Source organism: Micromesistius poutassou, assembly GCF_964030765.1.
Source record: "Micromesistius poutassou genome assembly, chromosome: 22".
In the NCBI taxonomy this organism is placed as follows: domain Eukaryota; kingdom Metazoa; phylum Chordata; class Actinopteri; order Gadiformes; family Gadidae; genus Micromesistius; species Micromesistius poutassou.
The window spans coordinates 2,448,698-2,466,455 of NC_140292.1; the positions used below are offsets into that span (position 1 = coordinate 2,448,698).

The 17,758-nt window shown below is 51.4% G+C and overlaps 2 protein-coding genes across 3 annotated transcripts in view; one reads left to right on the forward strand and one right to left on the reverse strand.

The window, feature by feature from the left end:
- The window catches only part of zdhhc17 (zDHHC palmitoyltransferase 17), a 10,449-nt gene extending 2,688 nt beyond the window's left edge, over positions 1-7,761 (forward strand). The window contains exons 3-17 of the mRNA XM_084486240.1: positions 1-28; positions 269-346; positions 464-608; positions 936-1,000; positions 1,229-1,391; positions 1,498-1,623; positions 2,211-2,353; positions 2,933-3,033; positions 3,239-3,363; positions 3,659-3,721; positions 3,940-4,033; positions 4,359-4,442; positions 4,620-4,777; positions 5,176-5,270; positions 5,387-7,761. The exon at positions 1-28 is cut by the window's left edge and continues 95 nt beyond it. Of these exons, the coding sequence (XP_084342366.1) occupies positions 1-28; positions 269-346; positions 464-608; positions 936-1,000; positions 1,229-1,391; positions 1,498-1,623; positions 2,211-2,353; positions 2,933-3,033; positions 3,239-3,363; positions 3,659-3,721; positions 3,940-4,033; positions 4,359-4,442; positions 4,620-4,777; positions 5,176-5,270; positions 5,387-5,525 (1,607 nt within the window). The 3' untranslated portion in view covers positions 5,526-7,761. The remainder of the gene's footprint in view (positions 29-268; positions 347-463; positions 609-935; positions 1,001-1,228; positions 1,392-1,497; positions 1,624-2,210; positions 2,354-2,932; positions 3,034-3,238; positions 3,364-3,658; positions 3,722-3,939; positions 4,034-4,358; positions 4,443-4,619; positions 4,778-5,175; positions 5,271-5,386) is intronic.
- Positions 7,762-9,062: 1,301 nt separating this feature from the next.
- e2f7 (E2F transcription factor 7) lies at positions 9,063-16,306 on the reverse strand. 2 transcript variants are annotated; one of them, XM_084486521.1, is made up of 13 exons: positions 16,251-16,306; positions 15,460-15,546; positions 14,971-15,153; positions 14,619-14,784; positions 13,170-13,385; positions 12,827-12,976; positions 11,925-12,062; positions 11,536-11,709; positions 11,194-11,254; positions 10,921-11,107; positions 10,469-10,544; positions 10,022-10,287; positions 9,063-9,815 (listed from the first exon to the last, which is right to left on the reverse strand). In XM_084486521.1, exons 2-13 carry the CDS (start codon positions 15,544-15,546, stop codon positions 9,657-9,659), a joined length of 1,863 nt encoding a protein of 620 aa, XP_084342647.1. In that variant the 5' UTR covers positions 16,251-16,306; the 3' UTR covers positions 9,063-9,656. The 2 variants fall into 2 exon arrangements, with proteins under 2 accessions (XP_084342647.1, XP_084342646.1); XM_084486520.1 differs by having other exon boundaries at positions 11,913-12,062.
- Positions 16,307-17,758: the final 1,452 nt, after the last annotated feature.

Genomic DNA, 17,758 nt, shown 5'->3' on the forward strand with positions numbered 1-17,758 from the left:
CCATCAACAACAGAATAGACCTGGTCAAGTAGGTACACACACACACACACACACACACACACACACACACACACACACACACACACACACACACACACACACACACACACACACACACACACACACACACACACACACACACACACACACACACACACACAACCATCTACACACTCACAATATAGGCACACACTACCTATACATTACCCCCTGTGCCACACTACTGTTCATTCTCTCTCTCTCGCTCTCTCTCTCTCTCTCTCTCCAGGTTCTACATATCTAAGAGTGCGGTGGTGGACCAGCTGGGAGGAGACCTCAACTCCACACCTCTGCACTGGGCCACAAGGTAACGCATGACATCACAACCATCCAATCAGGAACAGACAAACCTCGAATCATCACATCACATCTTTTAAGCTAACGTCTGTCTGTCGGTCTGTCTGTCTATCTGTGTGTGTGTCAGACAGGGCCACCTCTCCATGGTGGTCCAGTTGCTGAAGTACGGTGCCGACCCCTCTCTGATCGACGGCGAGGGCTGCAGCTGCGTCCACCTCGCCGCGCAGTTCGGCCACACCTCCATCGTGGCCTACCTCATCGCCAAGGGACAGGTAGCCAATCAGAGGCACTGTCAGAGGCCCCGCACACTGCAGCCAATCACACCCTGGGTCTGGGTCCAGCTGGTTCAGATGAACCATTTTGGTTCAGACCGGTTTAGTCTCACTTAAAGGTTCATGAACCGCAAACAAGTTTCGCCTGGTTAGGCTTGTTCCAACTGATTCAGTCTAATTCGGTTCTGGTTAAGACTAGTTTCAACTGATCAAGACTTGTTCCAACTGGTTTAGTCCTATTCAGTCTAGCCTAGAGAACTGGTTGAGCCCGGTGTGGACTGGTTGAGCCCGATGTGAACTGGATTGAAGCTGGTGTTGTCTCCTCAGGACGTGGACATGATGGATCAGAACGGCATGACCCCTCTGATGTGGGCTGCCTACAGGACGCACAGGTGTGTGTGTGTGTGTGTGTGTGAATAGCAGAATCAGCATTTGATCAAAACATAGCTATTGTTATAACTATGTAACAGATATAACTGTATATAATAGAACAGATATGGCTAAATATATACAATATAGGTAAAGATATAATAGAACAGAGACAATGATGTACGTGCTATAGATATAATAGAACAGATACCATGGTGTAAACAGAGCCGTGACCCAGCTCCTCCTCTCAGTGTTGACCCCACCCGTCTCCTGCTGACCTTCAACGTGTCGGTGAATCTGGGGGACAAGTACCACAAGAACACAGCGCTGCACTGGGCCGTGCTGGCGGGCAACACCACCGTGATCAGCCTACTGCTGGAGGCCAACGCCAACGTGGATGCCCAGAACATCAAGGTGACCCCTGCACGTCCTCGCACATATTATCATCATCTATATATCGTGTAGTGATGGTGTGACGTCATGCTGTGTGATGATGTCATGCTGTGTGTGATGTCATCAGGGGGAGACGCCCCTGGACCTGGCCAAGCAGAGGAAGAACGTGTGGATGATCAACCACCTGCAGGAGGCGCGTCAGGCCAAGGGCTATGACAGCCCGTCCTACCTGAAGAGGCTGAAGATAGACAAGGTACACACACACACACAGACAGACACGCACGCACACACGCACGAGTGCGCAAGCGCACATGGACACAAACACACACCCCTGAAGACGTTTTGTCAGAGGTGACCATATTAAACTCTGGTGTATATGTGATCATGTGGATATGTTTTAAACATCTAATAATAGAACCATTGTGTTATGTGACTGTTTTAACCTCCTGTCTGGCTGGGACTCGGCTCTTCTTAGCTGATCAAGGTATTGATTATAGACTGAATAGGGGACCTCAGTGTGTAGGTATAGTTGTAGATGGTAGGTATAGTTGTAGATGATAATCATGTAGGTCCTCTCTCTCTCTCTCTCTCTCTCTCTCTCTCTCTCTCTCTCTCTCTCTCTCTCTCTCTCTCTCTCTCTCTCGATGAAACACTACAACACAGCTTGATTTGCACATGAAACAAACATTCACATGCAAATCAGTTGAACATGCCGGCCCTGCTTATGAAACACAAAACGGGTCAAAGTAAGAAAAGGAAAAAAAAGGTATGAAAGTGAATTATATAGACGGAAGTAGGTCGAATACGAATAAATTCAGTCTCTCTCCCCCGGCCCCCCAGGACTTCCGTCAGAAGGTGATGCTGGGGACCCCCTTCCTGGTCATCTGGTTGGTGGGGTTCATCGCTGACCTGGACGTTGACTCCTGGTTGGCTAAGGGCCTGATGTACGCAGCCGTGTGGTTGGCTGTTCAGTTCCTCTCCAAGTAAGACACACACACATTTTGACACACACACCGCCACATTCTGACACACATGCACACTCTGACACACACTCTGACACACTCATAAACACACACACTCTGACACACGCGCGCACTAACCCTCACTCACTCACTCACTCACTCACTCACTCACTCACTCACTCACTCTGAAACACACACACACACACACGTATTTAGACACACGCACACGTATTTAGACACATGCACACACACAGTCGCAAGCTTGCAACACACACACACACACACACACACACACACACACACACACACACACACACACACACACACACACACACACACACACACACACACACACACACACACACACACACACACACACACACACACACACACACACACACGCATGCACACACACACACACACACAGATACATACACATAAATACCACTTAAAAAATATATACTACAGCATAGTAGCCTTTCTGTGTCCTCCAGGTTCTGTTAAATCTATTCTCTAGGTTCTGTAGGTTATGTTAACTAGGTTCTGTTAACTAGTTTCTCTAGGTTCTGTAGGTCCTGTTGACTGGTCTCTCTCTCTCAGGGCGTTCTTCGACCACTCCATGCACAGCGCCCTCCCCCTGGGGATCTACCTGGCCACCAAGTTCTGGATGTACACCACCTGGTTCTACTGGTTCTGGAACGATATCCTTTGGTGCCTGATACTACCGCCTTATTCAGATGCATGGGAGATGTCTGTCTGTCTGTCTCTGTCTCTGCGTTCCCTTGTGGTGAACATGGTGTAAAGTGTGTGTAGAGTGGGGTAACATGGTGTAAAGTGTGTGTGTAAAGTGTGCGCTCAGTGTGGTCGCTGTGTGTAGAGAGTGTGTGTTCCTTGACGGCGCTGCACACCTCCCCTTCGCCACGGTCCATGTCCCGTTCCTGCTCAACTCCGTGGCGCTCTTCTACAACTTCGGGAAGTCCTGGAAGTCAGACCCCGGGATCATCAAGGCCTCGGAGGAGCAGAAGAAGAAGGTGGGGGGGCCTGATTTGCATATGGGGTCGAGGGAGATGACAGATTTGAGATATTGTTATTTGATGGTAAATGTTTGATTGAAGGAAATCCTTGTTTATAAAATATGAAAACAACAGGATATAACATAGAAAGGATCTAATAAAGAGGTTGATACAATATCTATATCTCTATATATATATATATATATATATATATATATATATATATATATATATATATATATATATATATATATATATATAAGTATGAAATGTCTTTGACAGTAATGTTGATTGTAATGGCGTCTCTCCTCAGACCATCGTGGAGCTGGCTGAGACCGGCAGCCTGGACCTCAGTGTCTTCTGTAGCACTTGCCTGGTAGGACCCTCTCACTCCTGCTCTCACTCTTACTCCTGCTCTCACTCCATCTCTCACTCCTGTCCACTCTCACTCCTTCTCTCACTCCTGTTCACGCCCTCACTCCTTCTCTCACTCCTGGTCTCATTCTCACACCTTCTCTCTCTCCTGTTCACATGCTCACTCCTTCTCTAACTCCTGGTCATACTCTTACTCCTTGCCCCTGGTGTCCTCCCCAGATCCGGAAGCCAATCCGCTCCAAGCACTGCGCCGTCTGCAACCGCTGCATCGCCAAGTTCGACCACCACTGCCCCTGGGTGGGCAACTGTGTGGGTAGGTACTGGTGTTACTGGGGGGACTGGTACCACCCACTGGGGGGACTGGTCAGTAGAGCAGGAGTACTGGTGTTACTGAGGAGACTGGAGGGACTGGTACCGCCCACTGGGGGGACCTGGGCGACTGGTGTCAGTACAACAGGAGTACTGGTGTTACTGGTAGTAGTATTGGTATAGCAGTACTAGTATTAGCAACAGTAGGGTTCAATGTATCATCATTACAGACTATTATCAGAGTAGTAGCTGTACCATCGACCCTATACCACCGGTACCAGTGTGGTGGACCATGTGAGGTTTGACACCCTATTGTTTCTACCATACAGGAAGTGGGAACCATCGCTACTTCATGGGCTATCTGTTCTTCCTGCTGTGCATGATCTGCTGGATGATCTACGGCTGCATCTGCTGTGAGTCTCACACAACCTCTACCTTATCTATGTGTTGTATATCTATCTCTGTATGTTGTATCTCTATCCCTATATGTGTTGTATACCTAGACTGGAGGATCCAATGCTCCACCTCCTACTCCCAGGATGGCTTCTGGCTCTATGTGTTATATATCTATGTGTTGTATCTCTATGTAGACTGGAGGATCCACTGCTCCACCTCCTACTCCCAGGATGGCTTCTGGCTCTATCTGACCCAGATTGCCTCCTGCTCTCCATGGATGTTCTGGATGTTCCTCAACAGCGTCTTCCACTTCATGTGGGTCGCTGTGCTCATCCTGTGTCAGCTGTACCAGGTGAGTCCCTACCTCCTTGCTCCTAGACCCTACCTACTACCCCCTACATCCTAGACCCTACCTCCTAGCTCATAGGCCCTACCCCCTACCGTCTTTCCCCTACCACCTAGACCCTACCTCCTACCTCATTCCTCCTACCTTCTCTGTTCTGATTGGTGGATGTGTCTCATGTGTACTGATTGATGGATGTATATCCTGTCTCCTGATTGGTCGCTGTGTCTCCTGTGTTCTGACTGGTGGATGTGGCTCCTGTGCTCTGATTGGTGGGCTGTCTCTACTGCACTCTGATTGGTGGGCTGTGTCTCCTGTGCTCAGATTGGTCGCTGTCTCTCCTGTGTTCTGATTGGTGGGCTGTGTCTTCTGTGCTCTGATTGGTCGGTTGTCTCTCTTGTGTTCAGATCGCCGGTCTCGGCATCACCACCAACGAAAGGATGAACGCCCGCCGATACAAACACTTCAAAGTCACCGCGACCTCCATCGAGAGCCCCTTCAAGTGAGGAGGGAGGGAGGGCGGGAGGAAGGGAGGGAGGGACCTTTTGCTAACTGACTCCTATGACTACTGTTGGCTAACATGTCTTAATGTGTGTGTGTGTGTGTGTGTGTGTGTAGCCACGGCTGTGTGAGGAACCTGATGGACTTCTTCGAGGTGCGGTGCTGCGGTCTGATACGGCCGGTGGCGGTGGACTGGACCAGTCAGTACACGGTGGACTACGACCAGACCGGGGGCTCCGGCTACCAGCTGGTCTAGAGGCCCCGCCCCCGCCGCCCCCCAAGGACAGAACACGCCCCCCTGAGCAGAAGGTCACCTGGCAGGACGCGCATGAAACACCTCAACACACCCTCCTGCTGCCACGCCCACCTACTACAGCCGGGACCACCAGTACTGCTACTAGTACTACCACCAGTACTGCTACTAGTACTACCACAGAGTACTGCTACCAGTAATGCTCCTAGTACTACCAACGAGTACTAACACCTAGTACTGCTACAAGCCCCTAGTACTACCACCAAGTACTGCTACAAGCCCCTAGTACTACTACCGAGTACTGCTACCACCTAGTACTGCTACTAGTACTACCATCTAGTAACATCTAGTACTGATTACTGACTGCTGTCAGTACTAGTTGATCGTACTAGGTGCGGAGTGCTACCTAGTACGACCATCTAGTCCACACACCAGCACTTCTGCTCACCATCCCACCCCCACCCCCCCCCCCGACCCTCTATCTCTCCACCAATAGGAGAAGAGCCCGCCCCCTCGCCTCACCTCTTGTTGCCCATTGGACGGTCTGTGCTGCCAGGCATGTGTGGTTTGGAGAGGAGAGGAGCCCAGTGTCACATGACCTCTGACCCTCCTCCTCCCCCCTGCACATCCCCCCCCTCCCTTTTCTGTTCTGCATCATCCAGCGCTCTCGATTGGCCCAGTGGGAAGCTCCTACCCCTGTGGCCTTGGTTGTCGGGACAACGGAGATGGGACTTTTATTTGTTTCCTGTTGTTTTTAGAGTTGTTTTATTTGTTGTTCTGACTTGTGTGTGACTTGGATAAGGGAAAGTCTTTTAAAGGTCCGGAGATTTGCACGTGTCCGTTTAAGTCCAATGTCCCGGTCGCCAGGGCAACGGTCGCATGGGCAACGGTCGTCAGGCCATCGGTCGCCACGGCAAAGGTCGCCAGGCCATTGATCGCCAGGGCTTCGGTCGCCATGGCCATTGACCGACCAGTACCCTCCAGGAGGTCTGGTCTGGGGACCCGGACCGACCAGTACCCTCCAGGAGGTCTCCTCTGGGGACCCGGACCCACCAGTACCCACCAGGAGGTCTCCTGATGACCAAGACCGACCGCTGACCCTACAGACAATGTGATGAGAAGTAGTATTTATTTTAAATATTTATAGATGAAATAATGATGTTGTGGCGAGTCGTGGTTCCCTGTGACCCCGCAACCCTTGACCTGTCAGAGGCCCTTTGAGTTTACACCTCCATTCCACTAGCGTACGTCTCGTCGACGTGTTTCGGTTGGTCTGTACCTTTTTGCACTGATTCCTTTCTTACTTTGAGTTCTATTGTTTTGAGTTCTTCTTCTGTTCGCTCTTCGTCTGCGGATCAGAAGATCAGACGAGCGCGCCGCCATGTTTACAGAGAGGAAGAGAACGGGCCATATCTCGGAGAGCCACCCCCAACCCCCCCCCCCCCATCTCCTGCAGTGACATCACTTCCTGTTCCTGTGTACCCCTCCTCTCTGCGTGTGTTGGGGGTTCCTGTCGCCCCCCCCCCCCGGTGGAAGCGAGGAACACCGGACTGCGATAGTTTGACTGACCGTAGCGTTTAGTGACCTTCGACCCCCCCCCCCCCGACCACACGTCCACTGCATGTATCGAAGCTCGGGACTATTATGGGCTGGCCGCGGCCGCCGCTGTACAAAGTGAATGTTGAGTATTCGTTTTGGTTTGATGTTCCTCTGTGTTCCTAGCCGCCCAGCTCCTCACTGGATGTACAAAGTGTAAAGACAGAAGCTGTCCTCCTTCGTTGTTTCTTTTGTAAAAGCTGAAATGTGATCATGCAATATTTAAAGGATTTATAGGAGGACATGGACCCATGCTCGCATCATCGCCCCCCCCAATCCACCCCCCCACCCCCCCACCTCGGACGGAAGACCCCGGATCCAGCAGTTTATTTTTTAAGGTCAAAGTTCAGAGGTCAGCCTTCAATCAAGTTATCCTAACATCATGGACCGCTCCACCTGTCTGGCCCCGCCCCAGATGACCAACACAGCCCCCTTCCCCCCTGCTGACCTCAGCTCTGCCCCCCCTCCCCCCACTGACCTCAGCCTTTCTTCCAGCAGCAGAGGACGCTTGTTTTTCCCGCCCTGACGCTCCACAAGCACACGCCCCTGGACCCCCCCTTACTCCGGACTCCCTTACCGGGGACCCCCCTGTACTCCGGACCCCCCTGTACCCCAGACCCCCTCCTGTACCCCAGACCCCCCCATGTACCGGACCCCGTACTCCGCTTCAGACGTAGAGATCTATCTATTGGGCATGGTTCCATTTTAATGGCTTTAATAATAAAATACGACGTCCAACACGACTGCTCCGCTCATGTTTGTTACTGCTGCCGCAGGCCAACCAATCAGAGGGCACGAAACACAGCTCTGTTGTCGTACCGGGCAATCAGTTGGGATTACTGAAATGTGACAGCACAAGTGGATTTATGATGGCTAGATCACCCGTCCAGCCTACAGTGAACTGTACCAACTGCATTGGTAGGGGAGATTTATTCACCCAGTGGACTGTATCAACGTAGGGTAGATTGATTCATCAACCCAGTGGACTGTACCAACTGGTTGGGTGGATTCATCCACCCAGTTGACTGTACCAACTGGTGTCCATCATCTGGGTGGACCCTCTTGAAATGTCTAGAATCTATAATCTACTGATCAAAGCTACCTCAGTAAACACCTGCAAACAATTAAGTAAACTATTCAGCTACTCAACTCAGTAAACACCTAAACTAACCTCTGCCAATTTGAAAACCACTTCAGCACCTGAAGGAACCACACAGTATCACAGTACTCTAATACTGTGTACTGCTGTATCCATGTAGAAGTACACAGTACTGTATTACTGTGTACTGCTGTGTCCATGGAGAAGTACACAGTACTGTAATACTGTGTAGTCCACAGTACTGTAATACAGTGTAGTACACAGTACTGCATAGTACTGTGTACTGCTGGCTCTGGGGAGGCGAGTATATTATAGAACTAAACGTAAACTGAAACATGAACCCCATCAGTCACGTTGCCCCTCGTCACACGGTGACTTCATGGTTCACATGCTGCGGAGTTAGAATCCCACTCCAGATCATCTGATGCACTTTTTGCACACCTGGCAGTTGGATGTATTTGAGGCACTTGAAACACGTTAAAGACACATGTTTTTAACCATTTTATTACAAAGTGTTTTCTACATGACAAGTTGAATAAGTGGGCGTGGCCCAGAATGCTTCAGGGCATGCGGTGTCTGCCCCTAAACGCTAACCATTGTGCAAGGCATTAGAGAGCTGGTACTACGGTCGTATGGTGCAAAGTCCAGCCGTTCAACAAGACACTAGAAGCTCCCTTTCTTACCCAAGTCTGCTCCTTGGTGATGACCGAAACCAGCATTAGCCGGTACCAGGAACCAGGCTGTAAAGTTACAGCAGGGTACCAGGGTGTAAAGTTACAGCAGGGAACCAGGGTGTAAAGTTACAGCCCCTACCTTAAAGCTTGTTTCGTGAGGCTAGTGGTCGTTACAGTACGTTACAGTAATTCCATGTCTCCAAAATTCACATCTGGAAGACAAAGTCCCCGACAGGGCATTCAAGTATTAGAAGCGTCGGTCGCCACGACGACAGCACCATCTCAGGTCAAAGGTCAGGGGTCCCAGAGGGCAGCACCAGGGTAACCATTAGCAGCGGCCGCCTGGCTGTAAACTTAAGGCTTTAGTGATTTAAACTCAAACATTCAAGCAGTTCCTGACCTCCGGTCCACTGAGCACTGCTTCGAGAAGAAACCATCGTTATCCTCCACAGGTCATATACACATATATTAATTAAAATATAAATTAGCACTGGAGTAAAAACACAAATCAATAGAGGACAGGAAGTAGCATGTGGTCGTAACACACACCGTGTTCACAACACGGCCGCCGTCGGAGACGAGAGCAGTCAAGAGGACCCGTCGGCCACGAGGCTTCAGAGGAGGGAACATTCAGAGCTTCCTTCAGTCACACTCTCCACAAACATTGTCCTGCAGAATATGTAACATTTGAAAATTAATGTTCTATTCAGATCAGAATCTGAGTTCCCTCGGAGGTCTTCTTCTGGTCAGAGCGCTGCGATTGGCTCAGCTGGCCTGGGGGGCGTGGCCTATGTCCAGCCGTCTCTGGGCGGAGCCTCTCTTCCTCCTGCCGACGGCGGGGACTACACTACCCAGAGTCCCTGGCGTCTGGAAGAAGCACCCGCCGCTGGGAGTGGGCGTGGTCTCTTTGGGGGTGCGAGGCGTCTGGGACGGGAATGAAATGAGGTCACAGGTTAAAACAACAAGAGCTCGACAACAGCAACAGTCACCATGGCAACACCGTAGAACTGAAAAGGGCAGAGCCTCGTTTCCTGTTACGTTAAATTAACCCGTGTTTGCTGAGAGTGCCACATGGATCCTTCCGATTGGCTACGGTGACGGGTTGCTACGGTAACAGACACGGGTCTCACCAGTGGTTGTTGCTCGGCAACGTCATTCATCTCGCTCTGCGGGGGAGGGGCTAGAGTCACGCCAAGCTCCGCCCCTGGGTGCCCGTAAGGCCCCGCCCCGCCCACCAGGAAGTTGGCCTGGGGCAGGAAGCCAAGGGGGGAGTGGTGTGCGTCGCCGGGGGCGACGGGGTAGGAGGGGAGGAGCACGTAGGGCAGTGCCAGTGTGGGCAGGGAGAGGCCGGCCACTGATTGGCTGGCGGACAACAGGAAGTTGATGTTGTTGAGGCCTGAGGAGGGGGGAGGAGTCATAAAAGAGGGGGCATGGTCAGACACACTTGGTGTTGTTCTTAATTACACAGACACACACACATCAGAACACATCAGCTTTCAGACCACCTGGGTGTTTTTGTGGACCGGTCGGAGGGCGACTCCATGATGACCAGCAGTGAGGGCCTCTGGGTAACGTACCTGCGTTGTGCGGGACGTAGAGGTAGTGGTAGGGTGGGGCGGGGCCGCTGGGGTCAGAGTCCTCCCCATGGTGTCTCTGCAACAGAAACAGCCAGACAATCAACCAGGGTTACCATGACTACGCACTGCTACTGGACCCTAGAGCCAGGTGACCTCTGACCGCTACCTACTGGTGACCTGTCCCCTACCTACTACACCTTAGAGCCAGGTGACCTCTGACCCCTACCTACTATACTTTAGAGCCAGGTGACCTCTGACCCCTACACCCTAGAGCCAGGTGACCTCTGACCCCTACCTACTACACCCTAGAGCCAGGTGACCTCTGACCCCTACACCCTAGAGCCAGGTGACCTCTGACCCCGACACCCTAGAGCCAGGTGACCTCTGACCCCGACACCCTAGAGCCAGGTGACCTCTGACCCCGACACCCTACTAATTGAGTTAAAACAAACCTCAGTCTCCTCCTCTTCCTCCTCCTCTCCGTCCCTCTTCCTCTTGGGTGACCTCTGACCCCCATACAGCAGCACCACAGAGGGCTGTGATAGGCTGGGCAGGTAGGCCACCCGCTGAGGGGCGGAGTCTTCCTCAGGATGTGGGGGGGGCTGTGAGGAGGGGGCCTGCCGGGGGGTCGACACTCCCCTGAAACCACGGCAACAGAAATGGCGTCAGCAACAGGTCAGCGGAGTTCAGAAACATCCCATAATGTGAGGTGTGTGTGAGCTCACTCTCTGCAGCTGAGGTCCAGGAGGGCGTGTCTAGAACAGTCCAGTGGTTGCTGGGATACGGCTGGAGAGAGGCGGGGGAGGGGGGGAGAGGGGAAGGGTGAGATACTGGATCTACTTTAGAGAACGATCAATCCTATAATCAATAACACTTCCATCCACATAATGTGTGGATGGAAGAGCTGAGTGGGGTCACTGTCCACTATGGAGGAGGGGGAGGAGCAGGAGGAGGAGCAGGAGGAAGAGGAGCAGGAGGAGGAGGAGGAAGAGGAAGAGGAGGAGCAAACACATTTACATAGTCAGGCATTGCTGCATTGACAGACATGGTCTCTAACAGGTCCTCACCTGCTGGCCTTGAGGTGGGACTGCAGGGGGCAGAGTTCACCAGGCGGTGGGCGGAGCTATGGGTGGGCGGGGCATTGAAGGAGGCGTGGCGAGTCAGCTTGGCCTCCCTGCCACCCTGAGCTGGGATTGGCTGAGAGACACCTTCTGGTGGAGTGACTGCTGTTGCCATGGCAACTGTGTGTCCACAGGAAAGATGAGACGTGACTTTATTAACACGCAGGTGTGGTAGTAGTAGTACGACAGGAAGTACGGCAGAACAGAGACAGGTCGTGAGTGGGTGAGTTTTTTGTATGTGTGTGTTAGGGAGCTGGAGAGGCCGGTTCCTTCACTAGTCCCCCACTAGGGGGGGCCGAAGTGCATCGGGCCGAGGTTCTCACCGGGGGTCTCACCGGGGGGAGCGCTGAAGCAGACCGGGCCCAGCCACTGGAAGGCGGGCTTCCTGCCCCGGTCTCCGCGGACGTGGAGCTTCCTGATGAGCGCCAGGCTGGTCAGAACGTTGGCGATGTCGTAGAGACGCCGCACCTTAGCTGAGGGGAGGGGAGATAGAGCACCTTAGCTGAGGGGAGGGGAGTTATGGTGCTTTTCCACCGCAGGGTGCAGGTCGGTTCAGTCTGCAAAGGTGCGGCACAGGTCGCGTTTCCACCGCCAAAAGTGGGCGTGACCCGGACTGAGCCGTATTGAGGAGTACTGTGAGCTCGTCTCGCAGTACTCCTCCATTGGAGTACTTATAGCCTGAAAAGGTCCCGGAAAGTTTGAGCCACACACGCCGTCCATTGATTGGGCGACAGAATCGTCCCTTCCATGCAACAGGGAGATAATAACAAACCCAGTAGCCTACCCGCGAGGTATTTCGGCGAAAGCTTTGTTTATTGAAGAAAATGTTGCACAAAAGTTTGCCGTCCTTCTTGGACGTCCTACATTGTTGCTCTTTGTTCATTGTGTGCCCTTCTTCCTTTTCCTTGGATTTATAAGCAGGCTACACTGTGTGACTGTCTGGGCTGCTATGAGATCAGGATGCTTATGTAGCTGCTGTGGCTATCGTCATCCGGCTTAAACCCTGCCCTACCATAAGGGTACTTGTGACGGTGGAAACGCGAGCCATAACTGAGCTGGGCTATACCGCACCCTCACTACTGAGCTGAGGCGTGTTGGGTTCGAAGTGTACCCGCCAGTGGAAATGCGCCATTAGAACACCTTAGCTGAGGATAGTTAGAACACCTTAGCTGAGGAGAGGGGAGATAGAACAGATCACCGCTGAGTGAGTGAGTGAGTAAGTGGGGGCGTGTCTTACTCTTGTACTTGCTGTGGCTGGTTGCATTGTGGTCGATCAGCAGCTGGGCGGCTGTCTCCAAGGTAACGCACTGCGACTCCGACACCAGGAAGAGCGACACGAAGCGCTGGCTCATGATGCGCAGCGACTTGTCCTTCCTGTTGGCCGTCACTACAGACCACAAGACAGGAAGTCAGGACCACAGGACAGGAAGTTAAGAGCACGGCACAGGAAGTCAGGACCACGGGACAGGAAGTTAAGAGCACGGGACAGGAAGTCAAGACCACGAGACAGGAAGTCAATAACACAAAACAGGAGGTCAAGACCAGCCAACAGGAAGTGAACCACCGGGGCTCCTCCTTACCACTGACGGCGTCTCCGTCGGGGGCCTCCTCGTCCCGGGGTGTGGTGGCAGAGGTGGGGCTGCTGCCTTGCTGGTGGGCGTGGCGCTGCAGCTCCCCCAGCCGCGCCCCCAGGCGCCGCCGGCCCCACCAGGTATAGCAGTTCTTGGCCACACGGTCCACCATGCTCAGGGACTCCAGCACGTTGATGATGTCATAGATCCGCCGCCGCTCCACGCCTGAGGAGACACGCCGGGTTAGAACCCTGCAACCCAGAGGTTCTGGGTTCAACTCCCCCCAGTGTCGCCAGTCTACCTGCAGGGTAGACTGGCATTGCAGAGTTTGGGGTTCTACTCCCCGTGTGATAGGGCTGCTTGATTTTGGAAAAAAATGAGAATCACAATTTTTTTGGTCAAGATTGAAATCACGATTCTTCAAACGATTCTTATTGAGTTTGAAAATAAAATGTATTTATTCAGCATTTCGGCAAAAAAAACTCACTGTAACAGAGTTTTCAAAATTCTTAAACTACACAAAATGTTCAAATAAAAAAAATAGCAAATGTTCAAATTGAAAATAATGTACAAATAAATATGTATCCAGCTGTTCTGTAATTTCTATAAAACTTTCAATGAATAAAATAAATATACTAGAAAATCAAATAAGACAGAACAACTTAAATAAAGTTAAATTAACTTTCTCGTGTTTAGTGCACTGACACATTTTTTATCTAACGTTTTTTGTAAACGACACTCAACAAATTGCATTCTGTAAATTGATCCAGTAATGGATTAAGGCTGGAAGGACTGGCCTGGCCCATAATACTCAGAACTCACTGAAATGAACTTGTCTTGAACTTCAGAATCAAAATATTTTTTTCAAAAGAATCGTTCCAATTCGATTTTATTAATTTGGAGATCGTTTGACCCACGTATCGAAATCGTGATCAAAATTTGATTAATTGCACAGCCCTACCGTGTGACTCAGTAGGTAGAGCAAGGCACTAACACTGCAGGGTTAGGTATCTACTCCCCGTGTGACTCAGTAGGTAGAGCAAGGCACTAACACTGCAGGGTTAGGTATCTACTCCCCGTGTGACTCAGTAGGTAGAGCAAGGCACTAACACTGCAGGGTTAGGTATCTACTCCCCGTGTGACTCAGTAGGTAGAGCAAGGCACTAACACTGCAGAGTGAGGGGTTCTACTCCCCGTGTGACTCAGTAGGTAGAGCAAGGCACTAACACTGCAGGGTGAGGGGTTCTACTCCCTGTAGCTCAGTAGTAGAGCAAGGCACTAACACTGCAGAGTGAGGGGTTCTACTCCCCGTGTGACTCAGTATGTAGAGCAAGGCACTAACACTGCAGGGTGAGGGGTTCTACTCCCTGTAGCTCAGTAGTAGAGCAAGGCACTAACACTGCAGGGTGAGGGGTTCTACTCCCTAGATAAGAACGCCGGCAGGCTATGTGCTCTCACCCAGACTGCTGGCGACCTCGTCCAGTGAGATGGTCACGTTGTCCTGGGGGTGGTCGGGGTAGAGGGCCAGGAAGCGCTGACACAGCAGCCCCAGACTCCTCTGCTTCCTGCTGGGCTTGGCTTCGCCGTCCTCCCCCTCCTCCTCCTCCTCCTCCAACGCATCACACTGGGAACGGACCAATCTGATTATTGATAGTATTGGTAGTGATATTGATTCTTGATAGATAGTATTGGTTATGGTATTGTTTACTGATAGATAGTATAGGTAATGTATTGTTTACTGATAGATAGTATTGGTAAAGTTATTGATTATTGATAAGATAGTATTGGTAATAGTATTGATTACTGGTACCTTTCTCATTCGTCTGATGTCGGGGCTGGCAGCACTGATCAACATCTTCAGGTTGGCTGTTGGGGTCCAGGGCTCAGGCTGGGGGGAGTCGCCTGCGTGTTTGACAGGCGTCCGCATGTCAGCGGGAGTCTGGAGCTCAGCGGGGGTCCGGGCAGGGGCAGGCCTCCCAGTGCAGATGTTCTCCTGGGGAGACGATCTAGTATTAAATCTATATAATATAACATCTAGTATTACATCTTATATAACATCTAGTATTATATCTATTCTTCTATCTAATATAGGAACTCTCACGAACATGAGCCACAACATTATGAACTATAAGGTATCATGAATGAACACATGATGAATTATTAGTAACATGATAATACAGGCTATCAACACATGATGGATTATTAGTAACATGATAATACAGGTTATTAACACATGATGGATTATTAGTAACATGATAATACAGGTTATTAACATATGATGGCTGTGTGGTTGTTTTACCTTCTGCTCGCTAGCCGACCGGTGGACGTCTCTGTTGTGGTCGGCCCTCCCTGGACTGCTGAGGTCTTTCAGAGACACGCGAAACATCTAGACAAGACCACATCTGATCAACACATCTCGATCTAGACAAGACCTCCTCTGATCAACACATCTCCATCTAGACAAGACCTCCTCTAGAGTCTAGACCACATCTCATCAACACATCTCCATCTAGACAAGATCTCCTCTAGAGTCTAGACCACATCTCATCAACACCTAGACTCGTGTGTGTGTGTGTATGTGTGTGTGTGTGTGTGTGTGTGTGTGTGTGTGTGTGTGTGTGTGTGAGTGAGTGAGTGAGTGAGTGAGTGAGTGAGTGAGTGAGTGAGTGAGTGAGAGATCCTGCAGGGGAGGTCAGATAATTTGGCGCTAACGCCAGGCGCCGCGGCGCTAACTAGCCCCCAGCTAACAGCGCTAACATCAACGGTCTCAGAGGATCATCTAACCATCAGATCATCTAATCCCTCCTGACCGGAGACCCAGAGGGCTGGTCAGTCATAATCACTAGTGAAGATTGATGCATTGTGGTAACCAGGTGATGACTAGTAACCTAGTAGTAACCCACTAGTAACCTAGTAGTAACTAGCAGCGTTACACCTTCTAGTTTACAGTTTAATGAATCACATTTAAGTATAATCGAACTTACTGAAGTATCAGTGAAGTATACAACATGTAACGTGTGTTTAATACCGCTGTGGGGTTGGGTCTTTCATGGGTCTGGACCCCCGTGGAGGGGCGGTGGTCCGGCTTACCTTAGTAAAGGTAATCCTGGTCTATATCGTCCAGTAGTCCTGGAGAGTCTGGAGGGTCTGGAGGGGGTCTTCAGGTCTTCAGGTCCTCAGGTCCTCATAGCAGCGGACGGTCCGGTTTACTCTGGACTCTGCAGCGGGACTCTGGAGACTGAACTCGGACTGGAGTCAGAAGAAGACCCGCTAAAGATTCTTTTCTGGCGCTCTCAGGAGCCTGCCTCGCCGCAGCCAATCAGCGGCTACGTGCTGGAGCGTCATGGTGTCACAGCCAACCAGCGCTGAGTGATCTCGTTGCGTAGACAAACCTTGACCAATGGGGGCGTAGCCCGAACTGGCTTGCACTCGTTTGTTGGCGGGTCGACAGGCGCGCTTCGTCGGCCACCGGGGAGCCGCGGGTCGCCGCTAGAGATGGCGGGTCACGTGGCTCACCTACAGCCAGATGTCTGACGGACTGGCGCGGAAACTACCTGCGGCACCGCGGGAAAAGTGGAGGGTTGGAGGGGAGCGGGGGGACCCCCCTTCTCCGTCTCCTTATGTTGTCACGTTGTGTGTAAACACACAACCTGAGGTACACACAACCCGACACACAACCTGAGACACACAACCCAAGACACACATAACCAGAGACACACACAACCAGAGACACACACAGCCCGAGGCACCCGATCAGAGACACACAACTTGAGACACACACAGTCCGAGACACACAACCCAAGACCGAGGTAGGAGAGTTCGGGCGGACGGGATTGTTGACGGGGGGGGGGAGGGGGATTGCGGGCGGACGGGATTGTTGAGGGGGGGGTTCAGTCACAGTGAAATCCGGGGACATTTCCGGGGACAGGTCACTGAAAACGGGGACTGCCCCCGGAAACGTCCCCGGTTTCCGGTGAAGTTTGGTCTCCCTAATGTGATGTGATTAAGTTTTGTTGCCATTCAGGTATTTTAATAAAACCAATCTAACCAGATTGATTAGAAATGACCTGGACTTCCTTGTGCATTCATTCTTAACAATAATAATTCATTTGAATTAAACAACCCAGCCTCAAAACACCTGAGAGGAAATTAAAGAGCAATCCAGAGATACACGTCAACAGGAAGGAGATGCAGAGCGCCTGGTTCACAATAAACTGAGTTAACACCACCGTCCTTTAGGGGCCCAGCGGTCTGCTGTCTGACGGACTGGCGTGGAAACTACCTGCGGCACCGCGGGAAAAGTGGAGGGTTGGAGGGGAGTGGGGGGACCCCGCTTCTCCGTCTCCTTGTGTTGTCATGTTGTGTGTAAACACACAACCCGAGGTACACACAACCCGACACACAACCTGAGACACACACAACCCAAGACACACACAACCAGAGACACACACAGCCCGAGACACACAAGTAGAGACACACACAGCCCGAGACACACAACCCAAGACCAAGGTAGGAGAGTTCTCTCTGTGGTTCTCCTCCTCTCTGCTGGGTTCTCCTCCTCTCTGTGGTCCAAGTTCTCCTCCTTCTGCTGGGTTCTC